Source organism: Ochotona curzoniae, unplaced genomic scaffold (genome assembly GCF_017591425.1).
Source record: "Ochotona curzoniae isolate NIBS_2020 unplaced genomic scaffold, NIBS_Ocur_1.0 patch401, whole genome shotgun sequence".
Classification (NCBI taxonomy): Eukaryota; Metazoa; Chordata; class Mammalia; order Lagomorpha; family Ochotonidae; genus Ochotona; species Ochotona curzoniae.
Genome location: NW_024466975.1, coordinates 631,996 through 654,873, shown reverse-complemented (window position 1 = coordinate 654,873; position 22,878 = coordinate 631,996). Strand labels below are relative to the sequence as shown.

The 22,878-nt window shown below is 52.7% G+C and overlaps 1 protein-coding gene across 3 annotated transcripts in view; it reads left to right on the top strand.

Moving 5' to 3' along the window:
* The window catches only part of LOC121167620 (pleckstrin homology domain-containing family A member 7), a 67,789-nt gene that overhangs the window by 42,128 nt on the left and 2,783 nt on the right, over window positions 1-22,878 (top strand). For 2 of the 3 annotated variants that reach the window (XM_040997164.1, XM_040997163.1), the window contains exons 7-15: window positions 1,609-2,131; window positions 2,973-3,059; window positions 5,498-5,551; window positions 13,831-13,899; window positions 14,061-14,141; window positions 14,874-15,023; window positions 15,555-15,656; window positions 20,468-20,576; window positions 20,666-20,904. In XM_040997164.1, coding sequence (XP_040853098.1) covers window positions 1,609-2,131; window positions 2,973-3,059; window positions 5,498-5,551; window positions 13,831-13,899; window positions 14,061-14,141; window positions 14,874-15,023; window positions 15,555-15,656; window positions 20,468-20,576; window positions 20,666-20,904 — 1,414 coding nt within the window. Of the gene's footprint in view, window positions 1-1,608; window positions 2,132-2,972; window positions 3,060-5,497; window positions 5,552-13,830; window positions 13,900-14,060; window positions 14,142-14,873; window positions 15,024-15,554; window positions 15,657-20,467; window positions 20,577-20,665; window positions 20,905-21,218; window positions 21,228-22,878 lie in introns of all 3 variants that reach the window. The other variant, XM_040997165.1, reaches the window with a different exon arrangement.

The following is a 22,878-nucleotide window of genomic DNA, read 5'->3' as shown; positions in this document are numbered from 1 at the left end:
AGCATCTTAAACATAATACCAAATGACCACCCCTTCTTTTCTTTTGTATTAAGAGCATTTAAAGTTGGGCCTGGCATGATGATGTAATGGTTAAGGTCCTCACCTTGCATGTGCCAGGATCCCATATGGGCGCTGGTTCTAATCCCAGCAGCCCCACTTCCCATCCAGCTCCCTGCCTGTGGCCTGGGAAAGCAGTCAAGGACGGCCCAAAGCCTTGGGACCCTGCACCAGCGTGGGAGACCTGGAAGAGGCTCCTGGCTTCAGATTGGCTCAGCTCCAGCCGTTGTGGCCACTTAGGGAGTGAATCATCGGATGGAAGATCTTCCTCTCTGTCTCTCCTCCTCTCTATATATCTGCCTTTCCAATAAAAACAAAATAAATCTTTAAAAAAAAAAGAGCATTTAAAGTCAAGTGGCTATATACAATGCATTTAACTACAGTCACCACATTATGGGACAGCCTCTTAAAACTTATTCCTGGGCCCTGTGCAATTGGCTATTTGGCTTTGGATTGGCTAGTTCAGGCTGGTGTGACCACTTGGCGAATTAACAAGCAGATGGAAAATCTTTCTGTTTGTAAATATGCCTTTCCAATAAAAATAAATAAATCATTAAAATTTATTCCTCTTTTCTCATCTGACCTTTGCACCTTGGACCGCTAGTGTCCCCATCCTCCACTCTGCAGCCTCTGGTAACCGCTGTGCGGAGTTCTGCTTACATAGGTTTTCCTTTCTCAGATTGCATGTACCTGCCAAGATCAGAGAGTACCTGTCTTTCTGTGGAAGGCCTGATCTCAGTAGCTTGCCTTTTATTTATGTATGTTATTTTATTTTAAAATATTTATCTTTATTGGAAAGGCAGATTAGATTTGTGAAGAGGAAGAGAGGCAGACAGAAAGATCTCCGTGGATGTGAGCTTTTCATGCTTGTGAGACACCTTTTCCTCCCAGGATGGGGACACCCTTGGATTTGGAGCCCTGGGTGCCTGGCTTGCCCCAGCTTAGTCCTGGACCTCATAGGCCAGAGCAGCAAGAGAACAGCAGAGGGCACTGCGGGCTGAGGGTGAGTGCTGAGAAACCTGCTAGGTTAAGGAGCTGAGGTTTCATTCTGTGAACAGCTGGAAGGCATGAAATATTTGGGGCAAAGGACTGAATGAATGGAGGGTCTCAGAGTTGTCTGAGGGGAGAAAGTTGGTTAAACTCTGAACCAATGCAGTAAAGATCTGTAGGAACCTCCAGCACTTGGAGCTGGGAGTCCAGGCAGAGGGGCATGGAGGTAACATGCAGAACTGGCAGCTCTTTCCCAGCTGTGTGATCGTCTGTTGGAAGAGCTGACAGCTGGCAGGAGACAAAGGGAGAGTAAGCAGGTGGAGTCACTTGGCCTGGGAGAGGATGGGGCTGGCCTGGGAGAGGATGGGGCTGGCACAGAAAAGGGTTTTGGAGTTCTACCGAGAGGAGATGCGGTCGTAGCCCTGAATGTCCACCAAATTCATTTAGGGCTTTTCCAGGGTTCCCCATATACCCAGACCTGTGTGTTCACCTTGCTGTGTTCCTATAGCCTGCCTGAGCCCTGGCTTGATTGCCTGACCCGTCCTTCCTCTCTCTCCTCAGCCTGACTTTGGACCAGACTTTTCCTCGCCAGGGTCCCAGCCAGTCCCTGTCCTTCCCAGAAAGCTACCAGACTCTCCCCAAGAGCACCCACCACCCCTCGGGGAGCTCCTCGCCTCCTCCCCGCAACCTGCCCAGTGACTACAAGTATGCCCAGGACCGAGCCAGCCACCTGAAGATGTCGAGCGAGGAGCGCCGGGCACACCGGGATGGCACCGTGTGGCAGCTGTATGAGTGGCAGCAGCGCCAGCAGTTCCGCCACGGCAGCCCCACAGCACCCATCTGTGCCGGCTCCCCGGAGTTCGCTGACCAGGGCCGGAGCAGAAGCATGCTGGAGGTGCCCCGCTCCATCTCCGTCCCTCCTTCACCCTCGGACATCCCACCCCCGGGGCCACCCAAGGCCTTCCCGTCCCGGCGGCCACACACACCAGCGGAGAGGGTCACTGTGAAGCCGCCGGACCAGAGAAGGAGCGTGGACATCTCGCTCGGCAGTTCTCCCAGGAAGGCCCGGGGCCACACCAGCAAGGTGAGCTTTGGGAAGCACCACCCAGGCTACCGGCTCATGTGCCAGGCTGAGCCTCATCTTGTTTGAACATGCATTTGAACAATCTGGGGTCATAGTGATTGGTCATATTTCAGCAGTGCTTTTAGGTATAAGGTGCAGTCCTAAAGATTGGACTTTTTCCCCCAACCCTTTGAGATAGCTCCAGATTATACCCATTTCACAGATTGGAACTCTGAGGTATTGATAAGCCAAGTGCCTCACACAAGTTCACACAACTACAAATCAGCTTCCTTACAGCCTGGGAGGCAGGAAAAGATCCAGTCAGTCAATTTAAGTCTTTTTTTTTTTTTTTAATGATTTTATTTACTTGATTTAAAATGCCAATTTGTAAGACAGGTCTTCTACTTGCTGGTTAATTTCCAAAATAGCTGCAATCGCCCATGCTGGGCTGGGCTGAAGCTAGAAGCCAGAAGCTTATTCCAGATCTCCCATGTGGATACAGAGGCCCTAATACTTGGGCCATCCCCTCCACTGCCTTCCCAGGCCACAAGCAGGGAGAGAAATTAGAAGTAGAGCAGCTGGGACCTGAACACTCATTTATGTGGGATGCAGGCACTGCAAGGGGTGGGCTCACTTACTATGCCATGGTGCCAGCCTCTCTCAGTTTAGATTTTAACTCTCCAAGGGGGCTTCTGCAGTTGATCTTGGTTTGACCCAGAGAGGCAGGGTGGGTTCCCATGCTACAGATGGGGAGCAGTCCGAGAGGTGATGTGGCACATGGTGGAGGCTCCCTGGGTGTGGGTGGCAGAGCGTGTGGTCCCAACCTGGTGCTCCGTGTGACCTGTTATGTCCCTGCTTGCAGAACTCCTCTCACATGGACCGCCGCTCCATGCCTTCCGTGGGTTACATGACCCATACCGTCAGCGCCCCAAGTTTGCATGGCAAATCGGTAAGCAGTTCCTCATCTTCTCCTTCAGGCAGCAGACATGGGGCAGCTTACATGGAAGGGCCTTTCTCTCCCCCTGTCAGACGCAGTCCACAGGGCAGCCGTGAACCTGTTGACACTGCAGGACACTAATGCCCGCAGATGTCCCATGGTGTGTAGGGTCCCCAGGCTGACACAGGGTCTGTCCCAGATTCTAGAAGGGCTTGGGCGTGGAGAGCAGGATCGTTGAGGAGTACTGGGCCTGTGTTCCCTTTCCAAGCAGTATTTTCCCGGAAGCCTCTGTGTCTCCCTCCTCTTAGTGCTTCCCTTTTCTGCTTCAGTGGTTGGGTCTTGGATTGATTAACTCTGCATTCAAGGCCTGCAGCCCACTTGAGGCTGCACTGCTGGCCACTGCCTCCCTGACCAAAATGGCCTCCCACCAGCCCCGTTACTTGCCCCCATGACGGGGTGAATATGTGCAGGGTGAGCAGTGTGCTTGTGCCGGTGGTGTGACCCCATGGTGACCGACTTCCTCCCCGTGTGTCTGCGCACTCGCAGCTGGAGGAGCTCTCGCTGCTTCTCGCCCGGCTGCGGCGGCACCAGGCCAAGCTGGCCAGTGTGCGGAATTTCGCCGTGGGCCAATTACTGCAACACCAGCTGACCCTGCCCTCCTGCCAGGTCAGCGCCAGTGGGCTTACAGGACCGGGGCGGGGAGCCCTGTGGTCCCTTGTTCTTGTGCTCTGGTCTACACTCGCTTCCTTGTTGTCGTCTTCCTCCCCTGCCTGTCTGCTTCTGGCTGCTGTTGCCAGATGCTGTGGAGCTGGGGAGGGGCTGCATGGGGCTGGGAGCCCTGGCCTGTGGCTTGTGTGTGTGTGTGTGTGTGTGTGTGTGTGTGTGTGTGTGTGTGTGTGTGTGTGTGTGTGTGTGTGTGACTGCCAGGTTGGCTGTGCGGTCATGTCTAGAGGGCTATGGCAGCTGTTACGCCTGTGGCCACTATGGCCTCCCTGGGGATGCTGAGGACATGGGAAATGTTGAGCAGACTGGATGGACAAAGCAGGATATTCTCTCTTTTCCAGACAGTGCTCTGCTAGTTCATGGGAACCTGGGCAGAGTTAGGTAGGGATGGAACCATGATCACATGCAGGGCACACATCTGAAGCCTACAGACTGGAGCCAGAGTCAGGGCCTGCCTGCCTGGTGTTCTCGGTCATGACTAGGACCTTGGGCTGGGGAGAGCAGGTTTTAGGGAGGCTGGGAGACCTTGGGCAGTGTAGACTGATGTCCCAGTGGGTTTGTTGTCCTCAGGCAGGGAAGGTCCCTGTTGGTGACAAGGGTGACAGGACCGCCACTTCCTTCACTGTCTGTCCTGTGTTAGTGAGACCCAGGACACTCGGGAAGAGTGGACTGGTGCATGCCCATAAGGCATAAAGTTGGGTGATTTCTTGTAGTGTTCCTCGGCTCTGTGCTTCTTACTGTCGTGCAAAGAGTGGAGGGGCTGGGCCGGCTGAGTACATAGGCATGGGTTAGGGTATCCTTTAGAGACAGAAGTAAGTCCTTGCAAGCTACCAGGTGTCCCTGACAGTGGGCCACAGGCTTTCTGATGCCTAAAACCCTGCCTGCACTCCTGCTCCCAGAGTACATTTATGGGATTAGTTTGCATCAGAGCTGCAAGCACGCCCCCTGCCCTGCCCAGCCCCTTTGTCCATTGAGGGTGTGCTGCCTGGGCTGTCCTTATACTTCGGCAGCCCCTTCCTGTGCCCACTGGGTCTGTAACCTGCTCCACGAGGGAGCAGGGTTCTAGGAAATCTGGCTTTTCTTAGTTTTTGCTGTTGCTGGTGATGGCACAGAACTTGATGGACTGGCTGGGCTGTGCAGTGGATAGAGCTGATCCCAAACCTTTCTGCAGTAGCTCCTGAAATGGTCACTCTGGCACCATGCTAACCAAAAAAAAAAAAAAACAGCCAAAAGTCCAGGAACCCTCCAGCAACTGCTGGAACCCATTGTCACACTAGGACCTTTTGGGGCCCCCCCAACTCACCTTCCTGGGCTTTTCAAGCACCATCCATACCAATCGAGGCGTCCACCTTCATGCACATGAAGGGTGCCCCTCTCAAGGTGGAGCAGATATGAGGGCTGTTTCCAAGTGTACCTACTCATTCCATCTTCTGAGCCCAGCTGCATGGCTGCTACAGCTCCTCATAATTACCTGCCCTCCCCCTGCCCTGCCCAACTGATGCGAGGCCCAGCTGGCTTCCCCCACAGTGACCTGCAGGGTCTGCCATGCTGCCAAGGGCGCTAAGCTGTGCCAAGATAAGTGTGTCACCTCCGTGGCCCCGGTGATGTGTTGGTCTGCTGTCCCCAAGGCTGTGCAGTGTCGCTGAATCACACACAGAGCTCTGACTTCTGCAAACCCTGTGTGTTCCTAACAGTTTCCTGCCCTCCCCACTCTGCTTCTTTTAAAGGCTGATGATACCTACCTCCAGCTGAAGAAAGACCTGGAGTACCTGGATCTAAAGGTAAGTGAGGCCAGGGATCCTGCTTCCCCAGGGCACGTGCCCCTGGAGGGTGCTGCCCAAGGCCAGGCAGGGCAGGTGGATCCAGCTACCAGGTGAAGGCGTCTGCATTCTGAGCCAGAGCCATGCACTCTCTCACAGCCTCAAACTCTGACCTTTGCGGTGGCTCATGGATTACAATGCACCATCTCAAGTTCCTTCTTCTTGGGGTTGGAATCAGAAGTGACCAGTCCCATCGTAGGGGCCTCCAGTGGGGGTGGGGTATGTGGCTGGTTCAGCGTGTTGGACCACAATGACTTGGTGGACTCTGGTGCTGTTGCTCAGGGAGCAAAGTCCACTTGGGATGGCGTGGCTTTGAGCCTTGTCAGTAGCTTCTCACCTCCCCTTCCCATTAGGTCACAGCAAATGAACCCTGGGTCACCCCTGTAGCCAATAAGGCCCAAGATCCAAATCAGCCTTGGAAGCAGAGAGGGTCCAAGAAGCCTCATGTAGCAGCAAGAGGCTTTTTGCCTCAGAGAGCCACTGCCATTCCCTGATTGCAGCCATCTGCAGACACCCACTGTGAGAAGGCTTCCCTGTGAGCTGGCCCAAAGGAAGTGGCTGTGAGCAGGGGTGAGGGGCCGAGAGGCCTTCCTGCATCCCCAGGGATACGGATGGGCAGCAGGGCTCTGAGCTTTCTGCCCCAAGGCAGCAGCAGATGGAGAAGCTCCAGTCAGCCAGCTCAGTTAGGGAACTGTGGGACACTTGCATTGTCCCCAGCTCTACAGAAGCCATGGGCTGGGAGTTGGGAATGCCAGAGGAACACCAAGGCTCCCTAGTCTTTAGAAAGTTCCTTAAATAGTGCAGGCCGGGAAAGGAAGCAGCCCCAAATGACAGACATGCATGTTTATGCCAAGTCGGCTCAGCTCCCAGAGCTGTGATGATGGGAGGCAGTGTTGGTGAGAGCACCGGGATGGCTTCTGGGAGGAGGGGGCATGAGTGTCCAGCCTGGAAGAGCCGGAGGTCTGAGTTCAGTTGAAACTAAAGGGGGAGGGGAGGAACCCTGGGAGGCAAGGAGAGTCCAGACATGGCAGTGTAACTAGGGCCTTGGAGAGAAGGTGGAGGTGGGTCACGGAGGCCCCAATTCTACTTTAGGGATCAGGAAGGGAGCAAAACGGCACACCTGGCTTTAGCATGTGAGGTAGATGAAGAGGTTATCTCAGGGTCTAGATGTCTTCCAGCTTGCTTGTTAGCCAAGTAACACAGCTTAAGTGGATAATGGGAGGTAATGAGACTGCAGGACTCGGGACTCCCCCATGGCTGGGTGGCCCAGTCCGCCCTGCTGCATCCTACAGGGACAGGCAAGTCCTCTTCACCCCCCCATGGAGAGAAGAAACCCATGCTCTTCAAGACCTTGGAATATTGCTTTCTCTGCTGCAGACCCCAAGCCATGTACTTCCTGGGGGCATGCTTGGGTGGGCTGGAGACAGGCTGGAGACAGGCTGCATCTGACCAGCGAGGTGCTGTGTGTGCACTCAGAATTTTTTTTTTGTGGAATTAGTCGCTGTGTCTCATGGAAAATAGCTATGTCGGCTGCAAAATGTCACTGCTACTTAAGCCATGCTTGCAGGCTGGTCTCCCGCACAGGCTAGGCACACCTGCATCACACAGGAGCATAGGTGTTGCACTGTATGTGTGTGTATGTGTGTGTCACAGTTCTGATACACCTGCCAGCAGTGAGGAGGCCTGCTCTGCCCTGCTTGGACCCAGCTGAGATGCAGGCTTCCCTCATGGGTGTCCTACTTCAGGGTCCAAAACAGGGGTGGGCTGGAACCAGCTCAGGTGTGTTGGAGGCTGGTAGACCCATGGCTTACATGTATCCACTACCCAAATCTACCTGCTAAATCAAAGGAGAGCAGGCCGCTTTCCAGTGCCAGAAGCTACATTCTTGGGGCTCAGGCCACATGGTCACTGTTCTACTTCCCTGGGTGTGCCACCTTCTGCTGCTGCCTTTCCTGCAGAACAAACATTGTCCCCTATTCTCCCCAGCATCCCTGTGCCAGGAGGGAAGAGTCCCCTAGTGAGGAGCAGGTTGCAGGGAGTAAAGAAACCCAAACCAGGTAATGAAGCTCCATGAGAGAAGATTGAAGGAGCCAAGGACAGGTCAGGAGAGGCGGAGACTGTCCAGCTGTGGTGTGTGGCCCACAGGGAGGGTAAGGCAGGTGGATGGCTGTCTCAAGCAGAGAGCTTTCAGTGTAGTGCAAGAAACACAACCCTTCCTTCTCCCCTTCCTTCCTTCCTTCCTTTTGTTTATTTGAAAGTTAGAGACAGAGATATCTTCCATTGGCTGGTTCATTCACTAAATGGTCACAGTGACCAATGCTGGTTGTTTCAAAGCCAAGGGCCTCTTCCAGGTCTCCTATCTCTCCCTTGGGTGCAGGAGTTGAAGTACTTGAGCCATTCTCCACTGCTTTTCCAGGTGCCTCAGTAGAGAGCTGGATCAGATGTGGAGCAGTCAGGGATAGAACTGGTATCCATAAAGATGCCAGTGTTACTTGCTACGCCACCGAGCTGGACCCAAAGGCTTTTCTGGTAGGACCCCAGGTGTGGTAAACTGCCTGTCTCAGTGTACCAGTGAGGCAAATGATAGTGATCTGAAAAGAGGGCCTCTGGACATGATTGAGTGCAGATCTAGATCCTGTGGACCACTGTGGGAGTAGAAGCAGAGCCAAGCATAGTCCCTCTGGGGCCACCTGCTGGCAAGAGTTCACTTCTGAGTCCTTGCATCTGAAGATGGAACATGTCCTCACCTGGCATCTGATCTGCTGACCCCTGCCATGTTGACTTGGGGTTCTCCATGTCCCTGTCCCAAGGGCCAAGGGCTTAAGGATCCAGAGCCCATCTTCCCATCTGATCAACTGGCTCAGCTTCCAGAATCAGTGAAGATTACTTCCCAATGTGGAACTTTTTCTCTGTGAGGAAGCATTCCTTCCTTGGTTCCCAGCAATCATACCCAGGCACCTGTCAGTCTCTTAGAAATTGCCTTGCCTAATGTGTATTTGGGAAACAAGTTTGCTTCTCTGGAGTTTTCCTTGGTGGTGCCAGAGTACAAAGGGTTCCATGTGGATTCAGCTTCTGTTCCTGCCTGGAAGCACCTGGGCACTTGACGTGCATTTGTCTCCTTCGACCCTCCCAGCAACCCCGAGCAGTAGAAACTATTTTCCCTGACTTAGAGACCAGGTACCCAAGAATCAGAGAAGTGACCTCTGCAATGTTACTCACCTGGGATTTGAACCAGAGACCACCTTCACACCTGCCTTGCTCCACATACCAGTGCTTTGCCCTACCCTGAACTTGTGTTCATGGTGTCGCGTTCCCCGGCGTGGAAGCTGCACGCCAGCAGACTCAGAAGGGTGGGGTGTGGAGTTTACTGCTGCTGACCACCTGAGCTGTGTTTATATAGCTGGGGAGCATACCTGGGGGCATGAGGTGGACGAGGGCATCTGTGATGCCAAGGCTCAGGTGATGTCTTGGGAGATGGAGAAGGCAGTGGTCATCTCTGGAGAATCACGTGGCAGCTCTAGGTCCATGGAGCTCTGAATCTTGCTGATTATTTGAATCTAAAGTCAGGGATTCTGTGTCCATTGTCAGTTTCCTAAGTCAGCTTCTGGAGCTGGGACTGACAGTTTGTGACCTGGGAACCCACATCCTATAGGATCACATAGGAATTTTTTTTTAATGCAGATCTGGAGTTCCCTATTGAGTTAGAATCTGTGGTGCCCAGAATTTTGCCTCTTTGTCAAGCAATAAGGTAATTTTTGTGCAAAATTTGAGGTCTGTGAATTGGAGATGAACCCTGAACTACTGGGGAACTTTTAAAATAAATATAGATGCTTATTTTTTTTTTTAGCACTTAGAAGCTGTGATTCAATTGGTCATATTCAGGTATTATTCTTAAAGCAACAAGAGCAAGGGCCTTGGACGTTCCCAGTCTGCAACCAGGTTTAGAAACATTGTTTTGGGGATTGGTGTGATGGCACAGCCAGTTAAGCCACCCTATGCAGTTCCAGCATCCTATATGGGTGCTGGTTCAGATACTGACCACTCCACTTCTGATACAGCTTCTTGCTAATGTACCTAGGAAAGCAGCAGAAGATGGCCCGAGTGGGCTGCTGCCACCCGTGTGGGAGATAGGATGGAATTTCTGGCTTCTGGCTAGTGCCTGGCCAGCCCCAGCCTTTGTAGCCATCTGGAAAGGTGAACCAGCAAATAAAAGGTTCATTCTTTGTGTCTCTCTACCTCTCTCTCCTTCTTTTCTCCTCTTCCTTTCACCCTCACCCTGCCTTTCAAATAAATATTTTTGTAAGAATTATTTTGATTCTCAGATGTGGTCCCCAGACCAGGAACATCTGCAAAAGCAAGAAATTTGTTAGAAATGCAAAATCTTGGGTCTCACACCAGACCTGTTCAGTGGGAACTTTGAGAGGTAGATCCCATTTTGTTAATCCTGATACCTGCTACAGTGTGAGACCCTCTGTGTGGAGCAGCTATTCACCTTCCTGGCACCTGTTAGAATCACCCATTGGGGCTTTAAAACACTAATGCCCATCCCAGGCCAATTACAGCAGAATCTCTTTGAGTGGGACTCGGGCATACCAGATGACTCAGGTATCCAGCCAAGGGTTAACTCTGCTGTCCTAGAGGGTGGAGGCTGTGGTCCCTGAAGGAGTTGGAAGCATCTGAAACCAGTGCTAAGATGTCATCATTGAGGTACACTGCAGGTGTTGGAGATGCAGAGAACCTGGGGTGAAAGAGACGGTGGGCAGGAGTGAGGAGGGGCATGGCCCCACTCTGCACTCAAGAGAGCACCAACCAGGAAGCAAAGCTCTCCTCTGTGATGCCGCCTGGGCCCCTGAAGCAGAGCCAGGAAAGAAGCAGGTACTGAGGTTGGCACCCGCACAAAAGCCAGCCTGTGCATAGTGCCCATGGGACCTAGGAGGGCAGTGAAGGTCATGAAGGTGCTGGCCACTGCGAGGCAGCATCACCAGGTTTCAGACGGGTTGTCTGAAGTGCTCATTCCATGTTTTCCTCCTGGCACCCCCCATCCCCTGTCCCCCATCAGTTACCCAGATTCTGGCTGCTTCAAGTGTCGTTTACTGTCTCACCTGTTACATTTTGTTGTATCTGCCTTTTTTGTCTGGAACAGATTAAAAATAATGAGCCTTTGATCAACGTGCTTTACAAAGTGCTGAAGAAGTCAGCACGGGGCTGTCGGCCCAGGAGGAGCGTAAGATGATCTGATCCGGGTCTCGGAGCGGGCCATTCCATTGCTTCTGGCTCAGTGCCGACTCCATCACTTGCTTAACCAGTCGCTCTCCTGACCGTCCCAGGCTTCCCGCAAGTCATTTTGATTTTTTTTCCTTCCACTGATGCTCTCCCTGGCATTCCAGCCAATGCAGCAGGCCAAGCCCCTCATCTGTGGCATCCTGTGACTCCATCTCTCTGTGCTGCCAAGGGGTGGGAGCGCTTGCCTGGCTTGCCAACGGCTCATGTCGTGTGTCCATTGTGCTTGTCTGCTTCCATGACCAGGAATTACCAGACAGAGCTGAGCGTGAGCTGGGAAGGGGTGGCTGTTACTAGTTACCTTGGATCCCACTAGGGTTCTGGGATTCAGGTGGCTTTGTCTTGGGACAGGATGTGGATGTCTCTGGACTAGACCAAAACAGTCCCCTCCCCAAATCAATGGATGTCCCCCACCTCCACCCCGCCTTGTGACAGAGATGTTGGGGGCAACTCACCCACCATGTTTTAAACATTGCTATCCAAAGAGCACAATTCTGAAAGGAAATTTTGGTGGCGTCATCTTGCTGGAGCTACTTGAAGTCACAGGAGCCTCAGCTCTCTGGAGCTCAGCAGCTACATGAACAGCATCCCACAGTCTGGTCCTAACACCTGAGGCCTTCACTCTGTGGGAAACAGAGCCAAGCCCCCTTAGTCTCAACTGCTCACAAACTGCTGGGGCAAGTATTTGCCAAACAACCTCAAGGTGCAAGGCCCTGGCCAGGCTGGGAGGTCGTTATTGTCTGTCCACTGTCCCTGAGGGAGGTGACTGCTGGGGGTGAGCGGAGTAGATGACACACATGACCTTTCTGAGCCCACGGCTGACTTACACGTGGGAGGAACATGCTGATGGGCAGTTCAAGAGAGCTAAGTCAGCATCTGGTCTCGGAACTCTCAGTGCTTCTGATGCCCAACAGCACATTGAAGGGAACCAGAGGAAGTCTTAGAAGAGAGGGAGTGATAATATCCTTGGGAAGAGAGAGAGGAGGGGTGTACATGCAGTATCCTACGGAGGCAGTGAAGGGCGTAATTTAGAAAGCTTGCCACCAGAACAGTTCAGTGATTCAGTTTTCTCCAATGGAGCTTTTTTGTCTTTATGCATGGAGTATGGAGCATCTCACTTCTTTTCTGATGTTGCTGGATAAATGGGGCATTGCTCAAGTAGATTTCCGGCTTTATTGTTTAAGTATCAAAGAGATAATCGGCTATAAAAAGCTTTAGTGAACTGCAGGGAACATTTCACTGACAGACAAAATCCTTAAAGCATATCTTAGTTTGTAAGCAGTTCTATCCAAGCAGTGAGTCCAGGATCAGCCCTCCTGCAGAGGGGACGAGCGCCTTGTTCTCCCCTTGGATGTGAGCACCACGAGGGCTTCACTGCTTTTCCCTGCCTTCTCCTCTGGGTTGCCCTGAGTTGAAAGCCCAGGTCCCACCTGGGCAGCTCAGCTGTGTGTGGTTCACCAGGGTGAATTCCATGCTCTTTCCTCACCTCCCTCATCTCTCGTGGTATGGGACAGCACAGAAGTGTCCGTGGATTGTCGTGGGAGCCCGTGTGTCCTGTACTGTGTGTATGCTTATATGTACACATCACCTGCTGGTTGGAAGAGCAGAATTTGGCTGGAGTTCTGATTTCTTCGGGAACCCTCCTCCCCAGACCCAAGGGTGTTTCCCCTTGACCCATGGGCAGTTCAGTAAACATTTATGGAATGCCTTCCCTTATGCAGGCCTTGGGTTCAGGACCAAGATCAGTAAGACCGTGACCCCAGCCCTCTACTGTGGGACCACAGGAAGTATGGGGAGTGGTGGGGCATGTCTGAAGCCCCAAATCAGTCATCAGCCCAGGTGTGGAGAGGCCATACTCCCTGACCTTTGGCCTTTGGTTTTGCTCATGTGCTGATTCACAAAGAGAAGGAATATGAGCATATGGTTGGTTTGAGCTGTGAGGTGGATGTCTGCCAATAGCCTTTCGTCCCAGATTCATGTTCACAGATGTGCGGGGCCTTCTAAATGGAGTAAGGGAGGGAGTGCACAGACTCTGGCTGCGCCTCCTAGACCCTCTGCAGAGCATGGACACCACCTGTCTTGGCTATGGAGGTCAGGGAAATGGAGTGCCCTATAGACCTGGCCACGCCTGACCTTCACTCGGCCATTAGGGTGAGCTGTTAAAAAGTGACCCCCCTTTACCTCCACACAGCTTTTAGTAAGAGGCAGATTTAGGGGAAGTGAGCCTATAGAATGGACAGTTTGGTTTAGCCACTTAGGAGTCAGTGTGAGATGGACAAATTGTCCACCCTGGTCAGGTGAAGGATGGGAAATGTGAAGTTCATTGGCCCCTAAGTTTGGATGACTTGTCTGTTGCTTTGTGGTTTTTTTTTCTTGAGAAGACACAGTAACTTATGACTTACGTAAGTACGTACCGGCTTCAGCAATTTAAGAATCCAGTAAAAACCCTGCAAGTCTTCTCCCCTTGGTCAGGACCTCTCCCTAGAAGGGTGGGGGGAGGGAGGAGGGCTCCTCCAGGGAAAGTGGGCTGCTCGGAGTTGGCCTGCAGGTCCACCCGCTCCCCCTGGGCAGCAGTGATGGACTTCTGTGATCTGTGCTTGTCCCCAGGTTCAGGAGCTCACCTCTATCCTATCAGCGGCAAATCTCCCAAGATTCATGCTGGTTTCTCACACTCACTCTGAGTAAATAACATTCTTCCCAAACTGATGGCCCTGTAGATTGAACGTCTGCATTTTCTTTAACTCGAGACACTTACAAGTGCTCCTAGGATCACAGAAAGGTATCGGTTTTACCTTGAAATGGAAATCAGCAAGGAAAGAAAGCAGCTACTGCTCGCCTTTTTGCCCCTTCTGTGCCATGCTCCTACCTGGCACTGCTGGGGCATGCACCCATCGTAGAGCTTCCCATGTCCTGACCCTCAACACTGTGACTAAATCCCCTTCACATTGTTCACCTCCCAGATGACAGGCCGGGACCTTGTCAAGGATCGGAGTCTAAAGCCCATGAAGATCGCTGAGAGTGACATTGATGTGAGTAAGCAGGGTGGCAGGCTGGGACCCCAATCGTCACCCCCAACCCAGACCCAGGGCGGGCAGCTTCTGACAGGCCCCAGTGCTGCTCTGGCCAGAGCCTTTCCCGTCGCACACCCGAAGCAACCTCTCAGCTCCTCTCCAACCTTTCCCGCCTCCAGGTGAAGCTGAGTGTCTTCTGTGAACAAGACAGGATCCTCCAGGACTTGGAAGACAAGATCCGGGCTCTCAAGGAGAATAAAGTGCGCTTCAGTGTGGCAAGAGCGTAGCGCAGATGGGGATGTCTTGTCTGCTTTCCTAAGACACAGGCTGGTTTTGAGTTAGCATTGGACAGCCTGGGGTAGTTTATGTAGGACAGTGTCGCTGGGTTTAAAAGGTACTCCTGGAGATCTAGGGACCACCTGCCCATTTGTGTGAAGCTCCACCCTCAGCCCGCCCTCTGGCCCATCTCTCCTGAGAGGCCCTTGTATGATGCCCTCCAGGCCGCCGGACCCAAGGAGCCTGGCTGCCTGTAGATGTGCCTACAGCTGTAACCAGCTCAGCTCCCAAAACTCCTTCCTCCTGGACCTGGGCCTTGGAGGCAGCACATCTGGATGGGAAGCAGGACAGCAGGAACAGCCTTTGGGCCACCAGTGCTTGCTTTCTTTGCTCTTTTTGTATTTCAGCAAGGCTGTGTTGCTGAAGAAGTATAGTCTGTCCCTTTCTTCCAAGGGCCTAGAGCGTTTTCCTCCCACTCAGTGGTTTGTCCTCATCTTTTACTGGCTGTGGATTTAGGTGGGGGTGTGAGGCTGAGCTGTTAGGTGACTTGTCCTGTGAGTTAAGTCAGAATTGGCTTCAGAGCGCCTTCCCCCTCAACTCCAGCTTGTCTCTGGTCCTCCCCACCTTGGTCAGGTCCAGCGGCTTTGTTGGCTTCATGCGGGGTAGAGGGAGGCCTCTGGTCCCAGCCTGTTCCTCTTGGGGCTTCCCCGGTGCAGGACCAGCTGGAGTCGGTGCTGGAGGTGTTACACCGGCAGATGGAGCAGTACCGAGACCAGCCCCAGCATCTGGAAAAGATTGCCTACCAGCAGAGGTTACTGCAGGAGGACCTTGTCCACATCCGAGCTGAGCTCTCCCGGGAGTCCACGGTGCGTAAAGAGTGCAGAGGGCTCAGGCACTGCCCCTCCCAGATGGGCTGGACAGGCGACTACTTGGCTCATTGCCCAAGCCACAGCTGACCTGGCAGCCGAGCACAGGAGTCTCAGAAGAGCGAGGCTCCTCCAGGCCACGTCCTGATAGTGGCTTGTCCAGAGCGGCCATGGCTGTCTCCATCCAAGCTGATGATACCCAAGGGACCAGATTTCTCAGAACAGCCTATAGGTCTGTTCCCCTGATCTCTGCAGGTTGTTCTAAGCTGTCAGAATGTCCAGTTGTTCATTTGTCAATCTGATGGTGTGCAGGTGGCCAGAGTACCAATGAGCAGATCCTGTATTCTTTCCCCTCCTCTGTTCCTGGGTCTCTTCTTCCTCTTCCTCCTCTTCCTCTCCTGCATCCCTTCCATCCCCTCACCCCTACCCCTTCTCTCCCCTTCCCCTGGCTGGGTCAGCAGTGGTCAGCAGCATAGGTGCCCAGGAGGTGTCCTGCAGGCAGGGACCCAGCAGCGTTTACTTGCCCAACAGGAGATGGAGAATGCCTGGAACGAATACCTGAAGCTGGAGCGTGATGTGGAGCAGCTGAAACAGGCCCTGCAGGAGCAGCACAGAAAAGCCTTCTTCTTCCAGGTGACTTAGCTCTTCCCACCTCCACAGCTCGGAGGCTTTCTCTGCCGGGGCCTTCTCTCCCTCGGCCTGAACCCTCCAGCTCTATAAAGAGGACACCCCAAGCTCTTCCATGGGGCCACACTGAAGAAGGGGCCTTACCCAACTCCTGCTGCCTCTCTGCTCTACAAGTTTGGGGGCCAATGTACTTCTGATCAGGCACCAATCCCAAGTGCCTTACAGGGTATCCAGAGGGCTCAGTACGCCTGGGAGTCTTGGCTCCAGCTTGGGCTCCCTGCTCATCACTCACAAGGCAGCAGCAGCCCCCAACTACCTGCCCTCCTGCGGTTACCAAAGGCGAATGCTATCAGGTGCTTCCCTGCTAGGTGGAGGGAGGTCGGTCCAGCCAGGCCCCTGTGGTCTCCAGGGTCATTGTATTGCTGGGCCCTTTACCAGGCTGGGTGATGAACAGCCTCCTCCCACTGAAAGCTTCCTCTCCCCAAAAGGTGAGATAATGGCAGCACCTGTGGAGTTTCTCTTACAGATTGGGTTCCCCAGCCTCCCAGTATTCATTACTCCATCGGGGTAGCCAGCCAGTCTTGCACCCAGTGGCTTGAAAACACTCGGTGCATATTGTCAGCCTAATTGTTCAAGCTATCCATTGTCAGTACCAGCTCCCAAACCATCTCCTCCTGTTATGCCTAATTTCTTGGACTCTAGTGATCTGTGTGAATTTTAGCAGTAGATTTTTTGTTTTGTTTTTCGTTTTTGTTTTTTAGATTTTTGTTTTATCTATTCATTCTTCACATTTCTGTAATGATGTGAATAATATATGAACACCTCTCTAAATAGTCCAGTGAGAAGCATCTACACAAAACATCGAAGTTCTTCTTTCCTATCTGCCCCCATCCCCCACATCTGTATAGAATCAGTACTTGCAGTCTGCGATGTTCTCATCCACGCCATGTTCATGGGTTCTGAAAGTAAGCACTCACACAGAGTTGTATCATGTATCAAAGTGGGAGCAGGTGCAGGGCTTGCTTAAAGAGGTTCACACACATTGTTTTATAACTTAGTTTCTTTAAAAAAGATTTATTTATTTGAAAGGCAGAGTCATGGACATCTTTCATCTACTGGTTTATTCTGCAAATGGCCACAGTGGCTGGGTCTGGGCCAGGCGGAAGCCAGGAGCCAGGGACTCCGTCCAGGTCTTCCACACAGCTAGCAGGAGTCCAAACACTTGGAGCGCCTTCTGCTGCTTTCCCAGACACGTTAGCCGGCATGGATCGCAAGTGGCAGAGCCGGGACTCTGTGTTCCCGTATGAGATGCTGCTGCCATATGCCCAGGCTTCAACTGCTCACTTTCTTTTTGGATCATGACTTCCTGTTGTGGAAATCCTTCCAGAAAAGATTCCTCTCCTCTCCCTCCACTTCCCCCATTCATGCTACCTAACACAGTGACTGTTTAAATACAACTTAAAACTAAAATGTAAGGGCTGGTGCTGTGGCGTAGTAGATTAAGCTTCCACCTGTGGCGTTGGCATTTCACATGGGCACCGGTTTGTGTTCCAGCTGCTGCACTTCCAGTCCAGCTCCTGGGAAGGCAACAGAGGGTGCCCCAAGTCCTTGGGCTTCTACACCCAGTGGGAGACTCAGATGAAATTCCTGGCTTCGGGTTAGCTGAGCTCTGTTCATTGTAGTCATTTCAGAAGTGAACCCATCAATGGAAGTTTCCTTCTCTCTCTGTCTCTACTTGTTTCTATAACTCTGCCTTTCAAATCAAAATAAATCTTTAGAATGCTAAAATTTAAAAGGTGATCCTCTCGTCCACCAGACGCACTGCAGGTATATGCTAGCCACATGCACTTGGTGGCTCCTGTGTCAAACGTCCCACATTATACAAAATGTCCGTAACCCCAGAGCTGGACAGCACCAGCCTGTCAATTAAGTTCAATTAATTCTCTGCTGCTATGTACATTTTAAAAATATTTATTTATTCATTTGAAAGGCAGAGGGAGAGAGAGATCTTCCATCTACTGGTTGACTTCTTAGCTGGCCACAGTGGCCAAAGCTAGACTGGGCCAAAGCCAGGAGCTACCTGTAACCCCTGGGTCTCCCATGTGGGTACAGGGGCCCAAGGACCCAAGCCATTGTTCATGCTATCAGGCATGCTTCCCAGGCATGCTGTCAGGGAGCTGGATCAGAAGTAGAGCAACTGGGACCCCAACAGATGTCCATATGGGATGCTGATGCTGCAAATGCTGGCTTCAACCACTATGTCACCGTGCCACCCCAACTACGTACTGTGTCATAGTCTGGTTATTCCCCGATTTATTTAATCATTTCTCTTCATGGACGTTTAAGTTGTATCTCCACGTGTGACTTTGGTAAATGCTGCTGGAGTGAGCATCCAGGTAGCTGCTTTTTCAAACCTTGAGAAGCATTTATTCAAGGTTGGCTTCGAGGAGGGACTCAGGGTTGAAATGGGTTCAGAGATGACAGCTACTACCAGATCCTTCAAGAAGGGTAAACTGATTGATCCTCCCTCCCCAGTGAGTGGGAGGGCTGGCCCTGTTTGCCCACACTCTTACCAGCCATTAATACCACCAATCTTTTTTTTTTAAGATTTATTTATTTTTATTGGAAAGACAGATTTACAGAGAGAAGGAAAGACAAAGAAAAAGATCTTCCATCTACTGGTTTATTCCCAAAGTGGCCACAATGGCCAGTGCTGAGCTGATCTGAAACCAGGAGTCAGGCGCTTCTTCCAGGTCTCTCACGTGGGTGTAGGATCCCAAGGCTTTGGGCCATCCTCTACTGCTCTCCCAGGCCACAAGCAAGGAGCTGGATGGGAAGTGTAGCATCCAGGACACGAACCAGAGCCCATACAGGATCATGGTGGATGCAAGGCAAGGATTTAGCCACTAGGTTATGATGCTGGGCCCATGCCACCAGTCTGTTAGTTCTTGCCAGTTTCCTGGCTTATAAGTAACATCCAGGTTTAATGTGCATTGATTTAATGATTAGTGCCTAAACATCTTGCCAAATACTAGTGGCCACTTGTACTCCCACTGTGTCTTATTTCATGGAGCTTTAATGTGCAGTAAGCCCAGTGTGCCAAAATGCACATGGCACTGTCATAGGTCCTGCCACAGTGTCACTGGAGGACTGAGCCTGGCACCTGTCAGTTGACTAGCATAGAGGCTGGCCCAGAGCCAGGAGTCTGGGGCTGGATTCCTGCCTAGCCGTAGGCACTGCTCACCTGTTTCCGAGTGCTCAGTGCCCTGGGAAGTGACAGAGCCGTGCTTGGAGCCATCTGTACTACATCTTAAATAGTCCTAGGCCAGGCATGCTGGTTGAGCCCCGTTGCATCATGAACCCTTTACTGCATTCGTGGGCCCACGCGCAGCCTCTCTGTCCCAGGACTTGGCAGCTCAGCTCCCTATGGCCAAGGTCAGTGGTGAGAAAATCAGTCCTTTTTTACTAAACTAGGGTGGCTTTACTTCCCAAGAATCTTGTAACCCCTGGGCGCCCAGGAAGCCATGTAAGAGGTAGAGGTAGAACAGGACACTGATGGGCATTTGTGTTCTGCTGTCTGGACAGGCTGTGTAGGCCTGTGCTGATGCCAGCAGGTGGGAGCCTCCCTGCCCGTGTGGTATGAGGGTACAAGAAGGAAACCCCCCCTGTGTGCCCTCCTCAGCTGCCCTTGACTCATCACGGAGCTCTGGGGTCCCTTCCCCTGTGGGAAGGCAGGGGCGTGGAGACAGGTCTTGACACTCTTCTCTTACTCATGGGAGCATTAGAGGAACACACCACAGCAGGAGTGGGAGTGCTCTGGAGGTGGGTTAGGGCCGGCACACGTGACGGTCCCCTCTCGTCCATCTCTGGCAGCCCCTGTTCAGGTCCATGTCTGTGGAGCTGATTGCCCAAGATAGCCCATCTAAGTGGATTCCTTCAGTCGGGTCATGCAAAATGTGCATGGTAAAAAATGCTGCATGGATTCTTTTTTTTTTTTTTTTTAAGATTGTTTGAAAGGCAGAGTTAGAGAGATGTCGATTTTCCTGATTGGGCCTGGCTAAGCTGAGAGCCAGGAACTCCATCCAGGTCTCCCACATGGGTGACAGGAGTCTAAGCACTTAGGCCATCTTCTGCTGTCTATTCCGGCACATTAGCAGGGAGCAGAGCAGCCAGCACTTGACCCTGGACTCTTATGGGATGTCAGCATGGCAGACAGCAGCTTAACCGGCTGTTCCACAATGCCAGGGCCTATACATGAATTAAAAAAGATAAAGGAACAGGGTCTGGCACGGTGGGCTAGTGGCTAAAGTCCTTGGCTTGAACACGCTGGGATCCCATATGGGCACCGGTTCTAATCCCGGCAGCTCCACTTCCCATCCAGTTCCCTGCCTGTGGCCTGGGAAAGCAATCGAGGACGGCCCAAAGCTTTGGGACCCTGCACCGGCATGGGAGACCTGGAAGAAGTTCCTGGTTCCTGGCACAGATCGGTGCAGCTCGAGCCATTGTGGTCACTTGGGGAGTGAATCATCGGATGGAAGATCTTTCTACCTCTCTTTCTCTCTGTATATCTGACTTTGCAATAAAAATGAATACATTTTTTAAACAGGGAGTAGAAACAGCCACCTTCATAGGTGATAGCCACTCTGAAATTCTTGCCAAGACCATGGTCTTATCCTGCCTGTACTTACCCACGTGTACTTTCTGAAGGGAATGTTGCCCTAGGCAAGGATTTGTTGGGAAATGCTAGGATAGGGGCTCAGAAGAAACTTCTGGCTGGCTACCATGAAACCAATGGACCATCCACCTGTCTTCCTCAGGAGAAATCACAGATCCAGAAAGATCTGTGGAGGATTGAAGATGTCCTTGCAGGTCTGAGTGCAAATAAAGAGAACTTCAGAATCCTGGTGGAATCGGTCAAAAACCCGGGTGAGTGTGATCACTTCCCTGCCTGGGGAAGTCCTCTGGTGAAGGAGCTGTCTGTTTTACACCGTCTTTGCTTCCCTCTTGCCCCTTAGAGAGGAAAACGGTGCCTTTGTTCCCTCACCCGCCTGTGCCTTCACTCTCGGCTGCACCTGCAGAGAGCAAGCCGACCCCGCAGCCCAGCCCTCCCTCCAGCCCCGTGCGGACCCCTCTGGAGGTGCGACTCTTCCCCCAGCTGCAAACCTACGTGCCCTACCGACCTCACCCGCCCCAGCTGAGGAAAGTGACGTCGCCCTTGCAGTCCCCCACCAAGACCAAGGCCGGCAATGGCGTTGTGAGTATCCAGGTACCTCTGGAAGGCTTGGGTCAGGAAAGGGAGATGATTGGAGTCGGGAGTGGCTAAGGAGCCTGAGTATGCTTTGCCTGCCGCCGCTGCTGTGCCCAGTCCCTCAGGACTGGGTACACACTGAGGGATGACTCAGCCAAAAACCTCCCATTTTGCAGTGGGGAGAATTGGAGCCCAGCGAGAAGTGACTGTGCTGGGTGATGGGGTGGAATTTGTGACTGCCGTGCAGAAATGTCCGTGGCTGTGGGTGAGGCCGTCCCCGTGCAGGGCTCTGTGCAAACCTGCCAAGGGCTCTCCTGCAGCCACAGAGTGTGCAGGCAGTGAGGAAATTCCAAGAGTGTCCATGCCCCACCCTGTGCTTGCTGTGACAACCACTTGTGATCTGTGCCAGACCCTACCATGGTGCATGGATATGGAGGGCAGGGCCCCTGATCCCACAGACGGAAGCATGGAACCCCAAGTTCTTGACATTTGCTGAGGGCCTCAGGGTTGGGGAATCCAGCCACAGCCTGTGGGCCATCTCCACTTGGAGCCCATGCCCTTTACTGCCTACTTAGACCCTCCACCCCAGGTCACATCTGTGGCCCAAGAGCTTGTCAGGGCCCCATACACCTTGGCTTGCCTGGCACTGAGAGGCACAATCTGGTCACACAGGAGACTTTGAGGACCTGGAAGCTTTGGTGAGGAAACGTGCTAGCTCCTGTCCCCAAGCTGGAGGACGTAAGGGGTCTGGCCCAAGTACGTGGCTGAGGGCACCTGGAGGTGGGTTTCTGCAGGGCTTTGGGGAGCTTTGCCCGGGCACCACCTGGATGCGGGATCTCTGTTAAGGCCGGTGAGTTCATGTATTAGACCTTGCCATCCACCTGCTTCCAGCCAGGGCCCAGGGCTCAGAGCTGGAGGATCTCAGCGCTCTTCTCGGCCCTGCTTCAGAACAGCAAACCGGAACCTCGCCGTAGCACAGGAGGGGCAGGCACGGGCAGACAGCTGCTGAGGCAGGGCAGGGTGCCCGCCAGTGGGCAAGTGGGCCAGTTGAGGAAAGGGAGAACATGTTAGCTGAGCACCCGGATTCCAGCCTTGGCGTTCTCACTGTGCCCTCAGGCAGGTCCCCTCGCCAGCTTTCCTTTGCACAGACCATCCTCACACAGCCTGGCCCCCCAGGACTCTCGGGCAGAACCTTCTGAACTTGGTATGGAGTCAGGGTCCCGTGTGGTTCTCTGCCTCGCCCTTGCTGGCAGTACCTGTGAGATGACCAGTTGTACCATTCTGTGGAGCTGGAAGCCGGATTTGAGTGTTGATAGCTGTGAGACAGTAGCGCCCACCCTGGAAAAGGACAGAGGACAGTAATTTAACAAATGATAATAAAGGGTCCCACCTGTGTTACACCAACACAAGTAGGGTTTTGCCAGCTGCCACAAGCAAGGAGCTGGATCGGAAGTAGAGCTGCCAGGACTCAAACCGCACCCAGATGGGGTGTCGGCTCTGCAGGCAGAGGCTTAGTGTGCGGTGTCACCAGGCCAGCCCCCTTCCACCTCTGCCGATACAGAGGACTGTAGTCCTTCTTCAGCTTGCATCTTTTCTTCCACATTCTTTTTTGAGATTCGCCTATGCTGTTGCAAGCTGTTGACTTGTCTTCTTGAATTTAATGTCATCTTTTATTAGGTAATAGTCTCACACATATGTACATAATAAGATGCCTCCCTCCTTCCCTCTGTCATTCCATTTCCTGCCTTTGGAGACAATCCATCTAATTCGCTTGGCTGGTGGTGAGGCCAAAGTCCTGTCGGCCTCTCCTGGGCCCTGGGTGCCGCAGGCAGGTGCTTCATTGTCCCATCTCAGTGGAGTGTACTGTTTCCTTAAAAAATGCTGATCAAACTTGGCCTGCCTTTGAGCAAGATTCTGAAAGCAAAGCCGTATTAGACTGGAGGAGGAGAGCTAAGCGGGAGGGGGTACAGTGCCCCTCCC